This window comes from Mus musculus, chromosome 11 (genome assembly GCF_000001635.26).
Source record: "Mus musculus strain C57BL/6J chromosome 11, GRCm38.p6 C57BL/6J".
NCBI lineage: Eukaryota > Metazoa > Chordata > Mammalia > Rodentia > Muridae > Mus > Mus musculus.
The window spans coordinates 5,711,805-5,729,695 of NC_000077.6; the positions used below are offsets into that span (position 1 = coordinate 5,711,805).

Here is a 17,891-nt window from a genome sequence, read left to right on the forward strand (position 1 = left end):
ATGTGACAACTGGTAGCCTGTGTTCTCAGAAGCTGATAGAGCCCAGCCAGCCTATGGGAAGGCAGGTACATGTTTTCTGAAATTTCCTCAGATGATTAAAGTTTGCAGTAGAGGTGTGTGTGTGTGTGTTTGCCTGAATTTGTGTATACATACTATATCTGTGCATGGTGCTGGGAGGGAGGGCAGAAGAGGACCTGAATATGAGCACACTCGAGGCAGAACCCAGGTCCTCTCAGCAGTTAAATGTTCCTAATCACTGAGCCATCTCTCCAGCCAAGAACTACTCTTAACTTGCTTAACCTTCCTGGGGGAAAGACTAGCACTTTCCCAGGCCTGCTGGCCCTTGGTAGCAGAAGGCCCTAGTTTCTAGATGTCTTAAAAATGATCTGTGTCCCAGCAGAGCCAACAGTCTCACCTAGACAGTGTGCAAAGCCTGGGCTATGGAGTGACTGTGCAAAAGCTGAGAAAACAAGCATTTCCTGGGAATTACTAGAATCCAGGAAGGGTGAAACAGCTTCTGTTGTTTTTTCCCAGTCTCCAGATACAGCCCCATGTGGTCTCTAACTAAGGATCACTTGGTCTCCCAAATGTACCATCAAATCCAGTCCTTTGGTTCTCTTTACAACTGACTTAAATCAACTCAGAGGGATTGACACTTTGACTGTGTAAATCCATCTAGCACCCAAGAATTACCTGAGTGCTTTTCCTGGGTAGTCAACTGCTGAACCCTACAGGTTAAAGCAGAATGGAGCTCCACAGGCAGCCTGTGCAGCCTCCTGCTTCATTCTTCCTGTGGAGAGAAAAAAGGGCTAAGTACCTGGTTTCAGGCACACTGCAGTTAGCTTCAGCTCTGGGGCCCTGAGAATGTTCTCCTGACATCAGAGCCAAGGGCAATTACAAAGGCTGAACAGCCCACTGCTGAGTACTGAAACTCACACTGACTCCAACTGTACAAGTTTGGTTGCCAAGAGCAGTCCTGAAATCCTTGGGCTAGAAACAGCAGCCCTTCAAATGGGCAAGGTGAACATGCATGCTACTTCCGGGAAGTCACCTAGCTCAGGGTGGGCAGGTGAGCATGCACACTACTTCCGGGAAGTCACCTAGCTCAGTGTGGGCAGGTGAGCATGCATGCTACTTCCTGGAAGTCGCCAGCTCAGAATGAGCTCTTCTGTTCCTATGTCTGAGTGTCAGTGGTTTCAGCTTGACTCTAAAACAGTCACAGAATTTTCCCAAAATTCCGTTTCCAGGAGTCTCCACGACTTCTAAGACTGGTCTGTTGTTTGATACATAAAAACAGATGGGTCCTGATGATACATGGAATAACTTATTCGGTTGCTATCTGGTTTTGTTTTGAGGAAGGGTCTGGAGCTCCAACTACGTAGATCAGACTGGCCTAGGACTAGGATCTACCTACTGCCTCTGCCTCCAGGGTGACTTTGGTATGTCTAGACAGGGTCTCGCTGTGCAGTCCAAGCTGGCCTGGAACTATTCTCTTTGCTCAGCATCCCAGATGCTCAGAATACAGCTATGTGCCACCACACTCTGTCCTATAATCTGTGTCCCCTCAAAACTGTGATCAAAGTTATAAAATCACAAACTTTCTGCATGTATCTAAATTTTAGGAATACAGACTGAATTTTATTTCTGGGCTGTGGACAGACCTCATGTAGAAAGAACGTTCTATCTTCTTGGAGATGGGGGGTCTTGCTGTATACCCAGACTGACCCTAAACTTTTGGATCCTCCATCTCTCAAGTCCTGATACCACAGCTATGCACCACCATTCCCAGTATGAAGAGTCATTTTCTAAGCTATCATGAATCTTGTCCTCTTTGTCTCAGATTTTAGGGACAGCATAAAACAATTTTTAAGTATGGTTAAAAGCAATTCTTGAACTTTCAGGAGTAGGAGGGACTCTGAAAGCAAATACCCTAGTTTTATTATTAGCAGGTGTGCTTACAGTGTGTACATGGGGGGCGGTGACGTGGCACGTATGGAGTCAGTACACAACTTTATGGGATTGGTTTCCTTCCAGTTTTAGGTGAGTTCCAGAGATCAAATTCAAGTTGTTATGCTTTGCTGCAAGTGTTTGCACCCACTTACAGGACCCCCCATTCACAACAATTCCCTGTGTTTGAACTTGGAGCTAGGAAAACTCGAGGTGAAAAGCAGTGTGTGGGGGGTGCCAGGGAAGTTTCTCCAGCTCTATGAGAAGTGGGAAAAGGAAGGTTTTGTTTTTTATTGTTTTGTTTTGTTTGTGTATTTTTAGACAGGGTTTATTATGTAGCTCTGGCTATCCTAGACCTGCTTGGCTTTGAACATCCAGAGACACCTGTCTCTGCCTCCTTAGTGCTGGAATTAAAGGTGTGCACCAACATGTCCAGCTGGCAAAAATGAAATTTTTTATATGGAAAAAAAAGTTTTGTTATTTCTAACTGAATCAGCAAGTTATTTTAACATTCTAGGCAGATCAGAGATCCTGCAAAGTTTCAGGATTGCTTTTCTCATCCGCACACGGCCAGACCTACCAGCAGATCACCAGGGCACCTCTTGGTCATCCTGGGAGACCCAGGGAGCCAGGCCAGTAGAGGAGTGCAGTGGGCCCTTGGTTCAAGAAAGGGTTCCAGATCAGAGAGCGCACAAGTACCCTGGAACCAAGGGCACCTTTGCTGAATCTAGTAAAAGGACAAGACACAGGAGAGGTTCTCAGGCCATGGCCTGACTTCTCTCAAGACAAAAAACATAGATGAATGGAAAGCCCAAGACCTCAGCAGCAAGACACAGTTAGATAGAAACTCATAGGTGTAGATGTAGGTGGAGCAGGGCTCTGAAAGTGACTGATCCAGCTGAAGATAACGGCAGAGAGCCTGAGGTCCCTGACCAAGTAACTGTCTCAAACAGTGGCTCCATTGCTGCACTTTTCAGAATGCTGGGGAGGACTCTAGCATGTATAGCAGACCCTCTCACGTCCTGCTGTGCAGGTGTTGCAGGCTAGCATTACCCTCCAGCAACCACAAAATGGGGTAATGACTACCCTGCTGAAGTCACCATGAAGGTACCATTTCCACTGTTCCCCAGGCCCTCTTCAGGCAGAGGCTGCTGTCCTAAGCATGAGGACAATGAAGGCGTGGAGAGGCAGAACCTGCACACTACTGTCATTTGAGTATACATTCAACTCATTAATTCAACAAACATTTATTAAGCGCCTATGTGTGCCAGGTCCTAGGGACCCAGAGCTGTATGGTGCTTAGGCCCTGCCCTCAAGCAACTCACAGTCTAGGGGCAGACAGGAAACACACGTGACAATGTGCCGTGAGGTGCTGCGGAAGGATGACAGTGCTGGACCACAGAAGGGTAACTGATGAGCACTTCCTGGGCACGGGTCAGAGAGCGCGTCATACACCGTACATGAGCGCAGTGCCATGGCAGTGCCTCACACTTTGCTGCACATCACCAAAACCTTCCAGGCTGGTCCACAGAGGACCTGTGTGGAGTCTGCTTCCTTGGGACAACCTGAAACACCCCTGTCTGCCAGCAGCTACAGTGACTAAGGGAGCTGTTCCCTAATTTCAGGGGCCAATGAAGGAGCAGCTACCCAGAGGGCCGATTGCCAGGAGCTTTGTCATGGGTAAGGAACAGAGATCAACTTACTGCTTACCACCCCACCCCGGGCCTCGGGTTATTCTCAATGGTGTCTCTGAGCTAGTCTGAGATTGCTTCTTAACACTGTGAAGAGGAGGCCCGTCACCCCTGGCTGTCACTGGCCTTCACTCCATGAGCAGCAGGCACCAGCCAACTCCCAGGTGCCGGCCACAGCCTTACTGTCACAGCCTTACTGTCGTTACAGCCGGCCACAGCAGGAGGCCCTGGAGTCACACCAGTCACAGCCTGCGCAGCAGCTCAATGAGCTGCTGGATGTTTTGGTTCTGGTTGGACAAGCCATTCCTGATGTTTTCTAATAGGCATCTCTTCAATTCAAAAATGGCCTCACTGTAGCCCAAGCTCACAGCGGCCATGGGTGGCGCTCCATGCCACAAGGCTGGGATGTGCCAGACGTGCTGCCTCTCGGCCAGGCCCGCCAGTGTCCGGAAGCCGCCGCCCTGCTTTTCCAAGTGGGTAGCCCTGCTCAGGTCGCTTGGCGGATCCAGGAGCTGCCTCCTGTCTCTTGGTTTGGGGCTGGGAACAGGCAGGTCATGAAGGTTCTGGTACACAAACTGATAGTTGGGCATGTGCCCCATTTTTTCTAGCCTTAGAAACGCATGAAGAACAGCTGGTGGGATGTCCTTTGTTTCAGCTAAACTGACCACAGTGACATTACTTAGCCCCATTAGCAGTGTGGCCAAGGAAGCCTCCAGTTCAAACCTGTCTCCAGCAGAGGCCAAGGCCCCACTGATCAAACCCCCAGAGTCTATTACCAGGATCTGGTCACAGCCCAGGTCCTGACTGAAGCCCTCAGCTACAGGGAGGAGCTGCATGAAGGCCCCCCGGGGACTACAGCTCCTCCCAGTGGCAAATTTCAGGCCAAACATGGTGTTAAGGAGTGTAGATTTCCCTGTGCCAGGCACCCCCAGGGCAGAGAGAACCACTAGCCGAGATCTCCTGTCTAGGCGGGTATGCAGCTCCTTGAGAAGCCCAGTGACCCATCGAACAGGGATGCTCAGGGTGGCCCCATCGACCAGCTCCAGGGGCAGCCCACCCAGCAGCAGTTCCACAGCCACACCCGGGAAGTGGGCAAAGCGCCTCTGGCCAGCGGGCAGCCTCCCTGCCTCGATCAGGCAGCTCTCCGCTTCATAGAACTGGCCCATCTCCCGTAGGAAGTGCTCCACTCCCAAGGGCTCAGGCCAGAGTGGCTCCGTCAAGTCTGAGGGCCCACCAAGTTTTGGTCTGAGGGTGAGAAGGGTCTCTGGAGGCTGTCTTGGCCGTGGCTGGCCAAGCCGAGCCAAGCCCCACTCCATCCATCTCAGGAAGTACTGCCTCTCACTCGGGGAGGGGCTGCTTATTCCCAGGATGAACTCCTGGACCCCTGAGGTGGGCTCCTGGCCATTCTGCTGCACCCGGAGCTCAAGGACGCGCCGTCTCAGCTCGGCCCGGTGCTTCTCTGGGGGCTCCGGGACCCACTGGAGCTGGCAGAACTCTCTTTCAGCTTGGGCGGCCCTCCTCGCAGGCTCGCCCTGCAGCCGCAGCTCGTCTCTCTTGTAGGCGTCCACATCCTTGATCTTCCTGAGGATTTTCTCCATCCGGTCCTTTGCCTTCTGACACTCCTCAAAGTCCTCATCAACTCTGAGGCCGAGCTTACGTGCCGCGTGTGCCATGTCCTCCACAGACACCCTCCTGCAGGGAGAGCGAGCCACACTGCACATGATGGCTCGGATGCGCCTCACGAAGCCCTCGCTGTCCGTGCTGCTGACCTTCACCAGGACGTGAGAGTGGTCTATCTTCAACACTGGGATCAGCCTGTTGAGGAAGCGCAGGTTCGTGTTCCGTTTCCCTCGGTAGGGACTCAGGATGAAGTAGTACTTTGTGGTTGACTCCTTCATGGAGTACAGCAGTTTGTATTCCTTCTTGCTGATGTTGTCAGTCAAAATAAACACAGCAGAGGAGACTTCTGTCAAGAGCTTGAACTGCAGCCAGTGAGACCCAATGTCACCTCTCAAGTTCAGAAAGGCCATGGGCTCCGGGAAAACATCCAGGTCCTCCTTACCACTGGGGAAAAACCAGGAGATCTCTACTAACCCATCCGAGATCTCGCGAGGATTAGTGCCTAAATTGAGGTCCCGATGCCAGAAGCAGTCCCACTGGCGGCGGGCCGGGCTGAGGACGGCATTGAGCAGCTGGGACTTGGAGTTGCTGCTGACATCCATGCGCACGAAGGCAAACGTGGGCACCCTGGACAGGACCACACTGTCTTCTCGGAAACTCCCCAGGCTCCGGAGGGGCTGGAACCACCACGTCCGCACAACACCCCGCAGGGCCCAGAGCAGAAAGGTGTGGTAGTGGTTTTCAGAATCGGGCAACACAAGTGGGAGTGCAAACTGACAGAGGGACATCTTCAGCAGGACTTCCTGCTGCAGAAAGGTGTCTGAAGACAGCAGGAGGGCGCAGAGAAGATCCAGGGGGTTCACAGGCGTATCAGGCATGGGCAGCTCTGAGAAAGAGTAGATGTCAGCAGCGACGTCCTCCGCTGGGTCCCAGTACATCATCTCCTCCTCTGCCTGGCTCTCCTTCTCTGCAGGCCAGGCCTCTGGAGGCACGTCCAGCACCATGGTGGTGTTCCTGGCTTCGGCGTTGAGTGCCTGCAGCTTCCTGAGGAAATGCCAGGGAAGGTCCTTGGGAACCTGAGGAGCCCAGTTCTTCATGCTGTCAAAACTGATCTGCAGGGAGTCCTGGAGGGTGAGCTTCTGTGCCTGGTATGTCTCCAGTCCCAACAGGGACAGCATCTCCTGAAGCCTGCTTCTCTCCACTGCATAAAAAACAAAACAAAACAAAACAACAAAACAGAAACACAAATGTTTAGCCTTCATTCTCAAGTCAGGGCCAGAGCAGAGCTGTAGAGGAAGAGCCTGCAGAGAAGGGTTGGGAGAGGACATTCCTGAGAACAGGACGCAGGTGCAAGGGGCCCCGATATGCTGGGCAAAGGGATATCCTGTCTCAATTGCACCGTCTAACTAACGGGTGTGAGCCATTAAATACAGAGAGGGAAGCTGGGCGTGGTGGCGCACGCCTTTAATTCCAGCTCTCGGGAGGCAGAGGCAGGAAGATTTCTGAGTTCGAGGCCTGCCTGCCTGGTCTACAGAGTGAGTTCCAGGGCAGCCAGGGCTATACAGAGAAACCCTGTCTCGAAAAACCAAAAAAAAAAGCACAGAGAGGAAAACGGGCAGAGTCAGTTCCCGGCGCCCTTGTCAGGTAGCTCACACTGCTTTGAACTCCAACTCCAGGGAATCGCGCAGCCTCTGCATACACACACCCATATCGAGACAAACACCCATACACATAAGTAACGTGAAAAATAAATCTACAGCACTGGGGAGACATAGGCAGAATCCGCTTATGAATTCAAGGCTAGCCTAGTCTTCACAGGGCATTCCAGGTCTGCCAGGATCTCACTGTAAGACCATAGCTAAGACAGAAAAAAAGGAAAATTTAGGAGTTACATTTAAGATCAAGAGAGTTCATGTAGAAGCCCTGGTTTCTAGTTTTTCTAGAGTCCGCACTGCCTAAGTCTAAACTGGACCTTAAGTAACTAGAGAAAGCAGCAGCATGTGTTCCCAGGTGCTGAGTGCAAACACCACTTCCCAGACCTCAGCCCAGGTCACATGGCCACCCACTCTTCACACTCCAGCCCAATCAGGGATCTGGAGAGCATGGCAGAGCAAGCCGTAATTCTGGCACTCAGGTGCTAAATGGCTGTAAATTCAAGATCAACATAAGACATAGCAAAAGCCTGCCTCAAAACCTGGAGGGAAAAATGTCAAAAGGAAATTCCCATGGGGTACAATCACTCTTCACACTCGGGGTTGTCTGTTGAGTGTTCTTTTATATTTGTCAAGAAACTGGAGACTATTTAAAAAAAATAGCAACCATATCTTGGCAACAGTTTGCCGAGTAATGTAATGCAGGACTCTGGCTTCTGTTGTGAATTGGGATTTTTCTGGTGCTGAAGATGGGGCACCCTCTGCATGCCTGCAAAAGCTCTACCATTAAGCAGTATCTTCACCCTTATTTATATATTAAGATATGGTAAATATATTTAACTTATTTTATTGTTTAAAGATTTATTTATTTACTTTATATATGTGAGTACACTGTCACTATCTTCTGGCACACGAGAAGACATAAGATCCCATTACAGATGGTTGCGAGCCACCATGTGGTTGCTGAGAATTGAACTCAGAACCTCTGGAAGAACAACCAGTGCTCTTAACCACTGAGCCATCTCTCCAGCCCTTATTATTTTATTTATTTATTTATTTTTGGTTTTTTCGAGACAGGGTTTCTCTGTATAACCCTGGCCTGTCCTGGAACTCACCTTGTAGACCAGGCTGGCCTCGAACTCAGAAATTCACCTGCCTCTGCCTCCTGAGTGCTGGGATTAAAGGCGTACGCCACCACTGCCCAGCCTTTTTTTTTTTTTTTTTTTTTAGATTTATTTATTTATTATATGTAAGTACACTGTAGCTGTCTTCAGACACTCCAGAAGAGGGAGTCAGATCTTGTTACAGATGGTTGTGAGCCACCATGTGGTTGCTGGGATTTGAACTCCGGACCTTCGGAAGAGCGGTCGGGTGCTCTTACCCACTGAGCCAACTCACCAGCCCTTTTTTTTTTTTTTTAAATAATTTATTTACTATTATATCTAAGTACACTGTAGCTGTCTTCAGATGCACCAGAAGAGGGCGTCAGATCTCATTAAGGATGGTTGTGAGCCACCATGTGGTTGCCAGGATTTCTGAACTCAGGACCTTCGGAAGAGCAATCCGTTCTTTTAACCACTGAGCCATCTCTCCAGCTTGTTTTGTTTTTTTTAAGACAGGTTGCTCTATGCAGATCTGGCTCTCCTGGATTTCACTCTGTAGCCCTGGCTATTCTTAATCTATGTATACCAGGACAGCCTCAAATTACAGATCCATCTGTTTCAGGGTTTCATCCACCACACCCAGCAAGCACTTAATATCTCTTCTAAACATTTTATTTCTTTTATGTATGTGAGTACACTGTCACTGTCTTCAGACACACCAGAAGAGGGCATCAAATCCCATTACAGATGGTTGTGAGCCACCATGTGGTTGCTGAACTCAGGACCTCTGGGAGAGCAGTTGGTGCTCTTAACCACTAAGCCATCTCTCCAGCCTGAGGCTCCTGATATTTTGAAGACAGCTTCATTATGTAGCTCAAGCTAGCCTCAAAATTGTTAGGACTATATATGTAAGCCACCACTCCCTCTCTAATACTTGTCTTTTAGGCACTGTGATTATTATTCTTGGTTGTCAACTTGACTACATCTGGAATTAACTAATACCCAAAAATGGAGGGTACAACTATAAGGGTTTTTTGCTTCATTTGAAGTGGAAAGATCCACTTCTAATCCAGATCTCTGAGGTGGAAAAAGACACCTTTAACCCAGATCTCATGAGTTGGGAAGACACACCTCCAACGTGGGCCACACCTTCTGCTGGAAGCCTTTGTAAGGACACGGAAAAGGAAGGTTTTGCTGTCTGCCTGCTTGCTTGCTCTCTCCTTGCCAACAAATCCATTCCTTCACTGGCATTAGGACTTGAGAATTCCAACATATACTGAAGACCAGCTGAGACCTCCAGCCTCATGGACTGAACAACTACAGACAGACATGTGCGTGCCGTGCACTCGCACGCGCGCGCGCACACAGTCTCACTCTCTAAGCTCTGTTACTCTAGAGAACCTTGGCTAATGCAGTGACAATAAGCATTTGGTGTCACCGATGCTTTGCCGACACTGAATGATTAAGATATTCAAATGCCACCCTTTATGATGCAAACTTTCATAAGCAGATGCTTAATTATAAAGGGTGCTTATCAAGTCGTCACTGCTCCAGGGCCTGGGCCTGCTATCTTATCAATGTAAGTATCTATGCATGGATGTACCTTGCAGCAGAGATGCAGCCCAAATGCTAGGCCGCATTTCACCACGGAGTGAGACCCCTAACTCTTTTTTTTTTTTTTTTTTTTAGTTCTTTCAAGATGGGAGGAGGAATGAGGGGGTTCCCATCTTGTCTCAAACCTGTGAATGGATTCAACTTTTCAGCTTTCCTGCCTTTACCTTGGGATGACAGGCATACAACACCATCAGTGTCCCATAGCATGGAGTTTAGGGCTCGGAATTCTAAGTTTATTTGCATGCACGAGCCATAGACTATGTATAGAGATGAGAGAAAATCTAAGGGAGTCCCAGTGATGCAGCTTTGGTCATCAGGCTCGGCAGCTCGCAACCTTACCCCTGAGCCCTCTTGTCAGCTTGGGCTCAAGTTCTAGAGCAATATGACTGAAGGCCCACTTGAGAAGTTACAAAGGGGCTGTGAATTTGTTTTAAAAACAGAACTGGACGGATGGTATGGTTAAGCAGTTAAAAGCAATTGCCTCCACACTTGATGACCTGAGTTTGATCCTTGTACCTAACACCTGCACATGTGCACACAAATACATAAAGTAAGGTTTTTTCAATGTAATTTTTAAAAATTTTGTTTTTATGTGTATGGCTGTTTTGTGTGTGTGTGTGTGTGTGTGTGTGTGTGTGTATGTGTGTATGTGTGTGTGTGTGTACTATATGCACACAGTGCCCAGAGAGGCCAGAAGAGGGCACAGTATTCGTCTGGAACTAGACTAACAACAGAGAGCTAAGGTGGCTGGACACCAACCCCAGGTCCTTTGCAGAAGAAACAAGTGCTCAGCATGGAGCCAGCTCTCCAGCCCCAAATAACTGTAATATAAGAATAACTAAAAACAGAAGACTGACTGTGTCAGAAGTTCTATATGACTTGGGTTTTCCTGTTATGACTGGATGAAGCCAGGGATATACAGCAACCATTACTGCTTAAGTAGCATGATTCATCAAAGCAACTTGGGAAAACCACATTCTATATTTACCCATACATACACTTGGCCCTTAGGAGACCATTCAGCAGCTCTGGGTTCAAGTTTGCCAATATGCAAACGAAGCTATTGCTAGTGTTTCTAAATTTAGCCAGCTGGGCATTAGAAAAACTTCAGGAGCTAGTTAAAAACAAGATAGATACCTGCAGGAGCCTCCACCTACAAAGACGCATGCTGATGGTGTAGGTAAGTTAAAGGAAACATTGGTTACTTTATAGATAGGAAGTCCCCAGGTGGTTTTGTTTTTAGCAACATTATTAGTAGCTCATAAAGGGGTGATAGACAAGAGGATATCTAGAGTCAATGAGAACTAGCTACCATAGGGTCCTCTCCTCCCATAGAATGGAAAATTGGAAAGGAAAGAGAAAATGAATACCTGTGGGGAAGTCATTGTCCTGAGCCTCGTTTGTACCATCTATGAGAAAAAGCAAGGAAAATAAAGGAGATTAATCTAATAGTGTGTGTTTGGATGATAGGAAATGAATTAAGTAGAACCCAAACCTTTTTTTAAACCACAATGTAATTTTCTGAAATCCTAAAAATATAAAATATAAAACTGTTGGGTTCTAGTGACTTTCACTTCTCATCTGCACCCTCCTTCCCCAGCCCAGTGTGACTAAGTCCTGAGCCCCTACCTCCACAATGAAACCCGCAGCCCAGTGTAACTAAGTCCCAGAGCCCCTACCTCCATAATGGAACCCGCAGTCATCTCCTTCCATTTCTCTCCATTCCAAATCTAGAAAGAAAGGACACAGGGTTTCACCTCATCGGCAAGGTAGAACCTGTCTGTGAAGAAGTCCGAATTGACCGTGACTTTTGTTGACTGTTGCTACTATAGTTGAGTATCGCTGAAATACTCGGGTTAGATCTTGGAATGAGCTAAGTTTAAACAAAAACAAAGGCTAGAAATATAGCTATGGCTCTAATAGTTTTTTTTTTTATTTAATCAACCTTATAATTTCCTCACAATTAAGTTTTGTTTGTTTGTGACAGGCTTTCTCTACATAGCATTGGCTGGAATACCAGGCTGGCCTTAAACTCACAGAGATTCGTCTGCCTCTGCCTCCCAAGTCCTGGGATAAACCTAACATTTAAAACTGTTTTTTCTGGCTAGGCAGTGGTGGCACTACGCCTTTAATCCCAGCACTTGGGAGGCAGAGTGAGGCAGATTTCTGAGTTCGAGGCCAGCCTGGGCTACAGAGTGAGTTCCAGCACAGCCAGGACTACACAGAGAAACCCTGTCTCAAAAAAAAAAAAAAAAAATATATATATATATATATACACACACACACACACACACACACAAACAAACAAAACTTTTTTTTCTGATGATGTTTTCTGGAGATAGATATAGGAACAAGAAAGGAAAAAAAATTGAGGGGGTTCTGGCTTTTGGAAGCAGTATGGTGTGAGTGAAAACATAGAAGGATTCATGCATCAAAAACAGTATCCAGCAACTAAAATCTCATTTAAGAGCTGGAGAGATGGCTCAGAGGTTAAGAGCACCGACTGCTCTTCCAGAGGTCCTGAATTCAATTCCCAGCAACCACATGGTGGCTCACAACCATCTGCAATGGGATTCAATGCCCTCTACTGGTGTGTCTGAACACAGTGACATTGTACTCACATACATACATACATACATACATACATACATACATACATACATACATACATATTTTAAGAAATCTCACTCAAGCCGGGAGGTGGTGGCGCAGGCCTTTGATCCCAGCACTCAGGAGGCAGAGGCAGGCGGATTTCTGAGTCTGAGGCCAGCCTGGTCTACAAAGTGAGTTCCAGGACAGCCAGGGCTACACAGAGAAACCCTGTCTCAAAAAAAGCCAACCACCCAAACAAACAAAAAAACAAAAACAAAAACAAAAAACACTCAAAGTGAAAGTAAGATACTAGAAGAAAAAAATTTTTCCCTAAGAATTCAAAGTGCAGTGTAAAGAGAAAAAATAAGCAGAGAAGAAAATCAGAGCCAGTTGCAGGGGCTGGAGAGACACTCAGAGGTCAAGACAGCAGAGGTTTCAGCAAAATCAGAGCCAGTTGCAGGGGCTGGAGAGACACTCGGAGGTCAAGACACCAGAGGTTTCTGCAGAGAAGACTGAGGTGCACCTAACACCTATGTGGTGGCCCCAATTACAAGGATCCAGTGCCCTCCTCTAGCCTGGCCTCTGTGGGCACTGTGCACACGTCGTGTACAAACATATACACAGGCAAAACACGCATGCATAGCATTTTGTTTGTTGTTGTTTACAAGGTCTGTGTCGCTCTGGCTGTCCTAGAACTTGCTACGCAGGTGAAGACGGCCTTGACCTCACAGACTCCCTTTGTCTCTGCCCCCTGAGTGCGGGAACAGCAGATGTGCAGCACTGTACAGGGTTGGTAAGCTTTCAGAGGCAGGAAGAAGGCACACGTCCATGCTCCCAGGCTGCTTATCAGGAAGGCAGCAAGCTCAAGGACTGGCGAGCTCACACAGAGTTCCAGACCAATATGGACAACTTAACAACACGGGTCTTAAAAAAACAAAACAGTGAGAGAGGCTGTAACTGTGACTCAGTGACAAGCCCACACTCCACTGTGGAAGTCACATGCTGTGAGACCTGTTCCAGGCCTTCGTGGGAGAACTCAAAGTGGAGCATTAAAGCACTCTCACTGACACCAAGTGGTCTCTCCCTCCTGATTATCCCAGTGCCCAACACCCACTTGCTAGTTTTCCATCCAGAGGTAGACTACTGTTGCTGAGCACTAACTGCCTGTCTCCCATGTACACCTGAAGACTGTTAGCGCTGGCCGGGAGTGGTGGCGCATGCCTTTAATCCCAGCACTTGGGAGGCAGAGGCAGGCAGATTTCTGAGTTCGAGGCCAGCCTGGTCTACAAAGTGGGTTCCAGGGCAGCCAGGGCTACACAGAGAAACCCTGTCTCGAAAAACCAAAAAAAAAAAAAAAAAAAAAAAAAAAAGACTGTTAGCGCTGGGTAGAGATAGTTACCACTATTTCACACCATTTATAAGAAACTAACTTAAAATGGACAATCTAAATGTAAGAACTAAAAATCATGAAACTCTTGGAAGGCATGTGAGTAAATCTTCATAGCCTTGGACTTCTTTCTAGTTTCTTAGATGTGATACTAAACATAGCTGACAAAGCAAAAGGTAAGTAAAAACATTGGGCATCAAAGGACAATACCAAAAATGTGAAAACAGGCAGGCATGGCGGCCCATAACTTTACTCCCAGAACTCAGAAGCAGAAGCCAGATCGCTGTGAGTTTGAGGCCAGCCTGACCTACAAGCCAGTCAGAGCCTTTTTTAAAGAAAAAGAAAAAAGGAAAAAACCTGAACACAGGGCTAGGGGCGTATCTCAATAACAGTACTTACTGTGATGACTGAGCCCTGGATCTGAGTTCCAGCAGTAGCTAAAACACAACCACCACCACCACCACCACCACCACACACACAGAGACACACAGACACACACACTCACACAGACACACACACGCACAGACACACACTCACACCCACACACCAGAACACAGACACACACACACTCACAGACACACACTCTCACACAGACACACACACGCACAGACACACACTCACACCCACACACCAGAACACAGACACACACACACTCACAGACACACACTCTCACACACACTCGTGCTCACACACACATAAGGAGCTGGGATAAAATATTTGCATAGTATGTATCTATGTCTCAAATAAAGATCTAGTATTTGTACAACTTAGAGCTTTTTATCAAAAGAAGCTGAGGTAGAATAATCCTTTTATAGAAAGAAAAAGAAAAGTCTTAAGCTTAATTTAGAGGTCCACAATCCCCGGCAAGTCACAGTATAAAATCCCAACAGACAGAAGAAACCTATCTATTTCAAAATGGGCCCAGGTCTAATTTTACCTGCAATTGCCACAGATGTTTGGCTGTCTGAAGGTTTTACTTCTGGGGCCACTTCTCCCAGATCTGAATGCCTGAAAATTTTTTCAGAAGAAAATTATCATTAAAATAGCTTACTACTACCTTCACCTAATCAAACTGGCTGCATATAAAATCTCTTAGGAGGAAAAAGCTTCTAAAAACTACAATCTCAGGCTGCTGAATTGGCTCAGTGGTAAAGAGCACACACTGCTCATCTAGAGGGCCGGAATTCAATTCCCGGGACATTCACATATCCTTATAGTCTTTCAAACGCATAAACTCTCTGTGTATTCCAGACCCATGAACTCAGACCCTCTCCCTTTGGGAGCTGGCTGATCCTGGGCATCTGTGAAGTGCAATGCCCCCAATAGCTCCAGTGCACAGCCCTAGGAAGGCACACTAGCCTGGAAATACCACCACTCACATAGCTGCCAGCTACTCAGAAAGACATAAAAAGATACATACCCTTTGACCAGTAATTCCACTTCTATCCTAAGGAAAAGAAATTAAAATTTAATTACAAAGATGTTGATGTGAGCTTGATATTCAATAGCAAAAGCTTTATGCCTGTTAAAGTCCAGTAAGAGGGAATTACAGTCCTAGTCCACAGTCAGCACAAAATATTCTATGGGTTTCTTTCTGTGAACAGAGCAGTTTCGGGTGTACAAATTAGCAGGGATCAAGTTACAGAATAGTATAATATAAATATGATAAAATTATGTATGTTTTGAGAGATACAGAAATATGCTCATCAAAAGTTGAGGGTCAGCCGGGCGTGGTGGCACACGCCTTTAATCCCAGCACTCCGGAGGCAGAGGCAGGCGGATTTCTGTGTTCGAGGTCAGCCTGGTCTACAAAGTGAGTTCCAGGACAGCCAGGACTATACAGAGAAACCCTGTCTCCAAAACCAAAAAAAAAAAAAAAAAAAAAGTTGAGGGTCATCGCTGGGTGGTGGTGCACACCTTTAATACCAGCACTTGGGAGGCAGAGGCAGGCGGATTTCTGAGTTGGAAGCTAGCCTGGTCTAGCCTGGTCTACAGAGTGAGTTCCAGGACAGCCAGGGTTACACAGAGAAACCCTGTCTCAGAAAAAAAAAAAAAAGTTAAGGGTCACAGAGTCTCAGAAAAAAAAAAAAAAAGTTAAGGGTCACAGAGTCTCAGGAAAAAAAAAAGTTAAGGGTCACAGAACAAAAATGTCTACAGTGAGGAGTAGAGAGATGGATCAGCAGTTAAAGAGCACTGACTGCTTTTCCAGAGGTTCTGAGTTCAATTCCCAACACCACATAGTGACTCACAGCCATCTGTAGTGGGATCTGATACCCTCATCTGGTATGTCTGAAGACAGCTACAGTGTACTCATATATGATAAATAAATAAATCTTAAAAAAAAAAAACTGTCTTCAGTGTAGAGCTCTGTGGGGTAACATACATCTATAACCCCAGAACTCAATAGGCCGAGGCAGGAGTATCTCAGCTTCAATTGCCGGTTGACACAGCAAATCCCTGCATAAAACAAACAGTCCAGGCAAGAAGGAATAACCCTCTTTGCTTGTTTTCACGGTGTGTGTGCTGCTGAGGTACAGACCCAGGGCTTCCCGCATGTGAAATGTTCTACTACTAATCTATAACCCACTCCCCAATTCAATACTACACAAGCTGAGGCAGGAGAATTACAAGTTCCAAACCCAGATGAGGTTGCAACGCTAGATCCTGAATGCAAAAATAAAATAAAATTCTAAAATGTAAAAGCTATTTAAGTGTATCACAGAAATACCATGGCCCAGGGAGCGGGCTCAGCAGTTACAGTGCCTTAGAAACCTGACACTGGAGTCAATCCCAGCAACCCACGGAAGAAGCCAGATGCAGCAGCACTGACAGGAAGTTAGATATAAGGCAGAGATGGGAGAATGGGCCAGCCAGTCAATGGTAACAAAGAGGTCAGCAAGGGCAGGGGATCGACAAACACCGTCTCAAAAGCAGGGCAGGAGACAGCAACTCTTAAACAGCTGTCTTTGACCTCCACATTGCACTGTGGCATAATAATGCCTGTACACAAACACACACACACACACACACACACACACACACACACACACACACACAGCATTTTTTTTTTTTTAAGGAGAGCAAGCAAAAAAAAGCCAGTTGTGGTGGCGCACGCCTTTAATCCCAGCACTCGGGAGGCAGCGGCAGGCGGATTTCTGCGTTCGAGGCCAGCCTGGTCTACAGAGTGAGTTCCTGGACAGCCAGGGCTACACAGAGAAACCCTGTCTCGAAACACACACCCCACCCCACCCCCAAAAAAGGAGAGCAAGCAAGCCTGAGGGTGAAGGTTCTAACTGGAAGATGAACACCCAAATATTGAGCAAAATTTATAAAACTTGCCAGGGTGCTGAGGTAAACTGACCTCTGCACACATACTCAGTGTCACATGCCTAAGTCATCTATGTCTGTGTCCACATCTATCCGGCGTTTGCTGAAGGAGCCAGGAAGCAAGGCAGAGTAGTGAGCACTGTGAGCATCCCATACCTTTACACCTTCATCGTCAGTCCGTGTTAGGAGAACTAAGGACTCCTTGGAGACGCTGGCTAACCCCAGCACTGAGAGGGAGACAAGAGAGACTTGAGCATCTGAGTAAGAACGCTCTCTGCACAGTTTTGGAGATTGTCTCTGCATTCCTGTAGCAGCTTGAGGGACTCCCACTGGCCAAAGCTGGGATAACTGAGCAGGAAAAAATAAACTATGGTAATGAAAAACCGCTGGAGAGATGGCTCAGTGGTTATGAGCGAGTGCTGCGCTTGCAGGACCTGGGTTCTAGTCCCAGCTATCACGTGGTGGTGTACAACTATCCACATCTCCAACTCCAGGGGCTCCACTGACCCAAGGCACACATGGTGCACATAATACACACATCCAGGCAAAACACTGCTATGTGCAAATCAACCTCGAAAGGAAAACCACCCCGGAGGCAGGCAGACAGACAGGTGACTGAGCTCGCTTAGGCCTGCACAGTCAGACTGTCTCAAAACCAACAACAAGAAACAACACTGAAAAACAAATTTAATTCATCCATATAGGTAATAAATAGCTCAATAAACAGTCATACAGGTAATAAAAAGCACTCGCTCACAACAGAATACAAGTGCAGGGGTTACAACATTAACAGTGCCATCAGGCCAAACATAATGGCTTATACCTTAAATCCCAGCACTCAGGAGGCAGAGACAGGCAGATTTCTGAGTTCGAGGCCAGCCTGGTCTATAGAGTGAGTTCCAGGACAGCCAGGGCTACACAGAGAAACCCTGTGTAGAGAGAATAGCACCATCTTTCC

At 47.3% G+C, this 17,891-nt stretch overlaps 1 protein-coding gene across 12 annotated transcripts in view; it reads right to left on the reverse strand.

Annotated features, from left to right (window-relative positions):
• Positions 1-1,612: 1,612 nt before the first annotated feature.
• The window catches only part of Urgcp (upregulator of cell proliferation), a 48,960-nt gene continuing 32,681 nt past the window's right edge, over positions 1,613-17,891 (reverse strand). For 3 of the 12 annotated variants that reach the window (NM_001077661.1, NM_001361588.1, NM_178623.3), the window contains 5 exons: positions 15,027-15,053; positions 14,544-14,614; positions 11,307-11,357; positions 10,998-11,036; positions 1,613-6,459 (listed from right to left, as the gene is read on the reverse strand). In NM_001077661.1, coding sequence (NP_001071129.1) covers positions 3,881-6,459; positions 10,998-11,036; positions 11,307-11,340 — 2,652 coding nt within the window. In that variant the 5' untranslated portion in view covers positions 11,341-11,357; positions 14,544-14,614; positions 15,027-15,053 and the 3' untranslated portion in view covers positions 1,613-3,880. Of the gene's footprint in view, positions 6,460-10,997; positions 11,037-11,306; positions 11,358-14,543; positions 14,615-15,026; positions 15,054-17,089; positions 17,278-17,891 lie in introns of those variants that run through there. The other 9 variants (XM_011243754.3, XM_011243757.3, XM_011243755.3 and 6 more) reach the window with 8 other exon arrangements.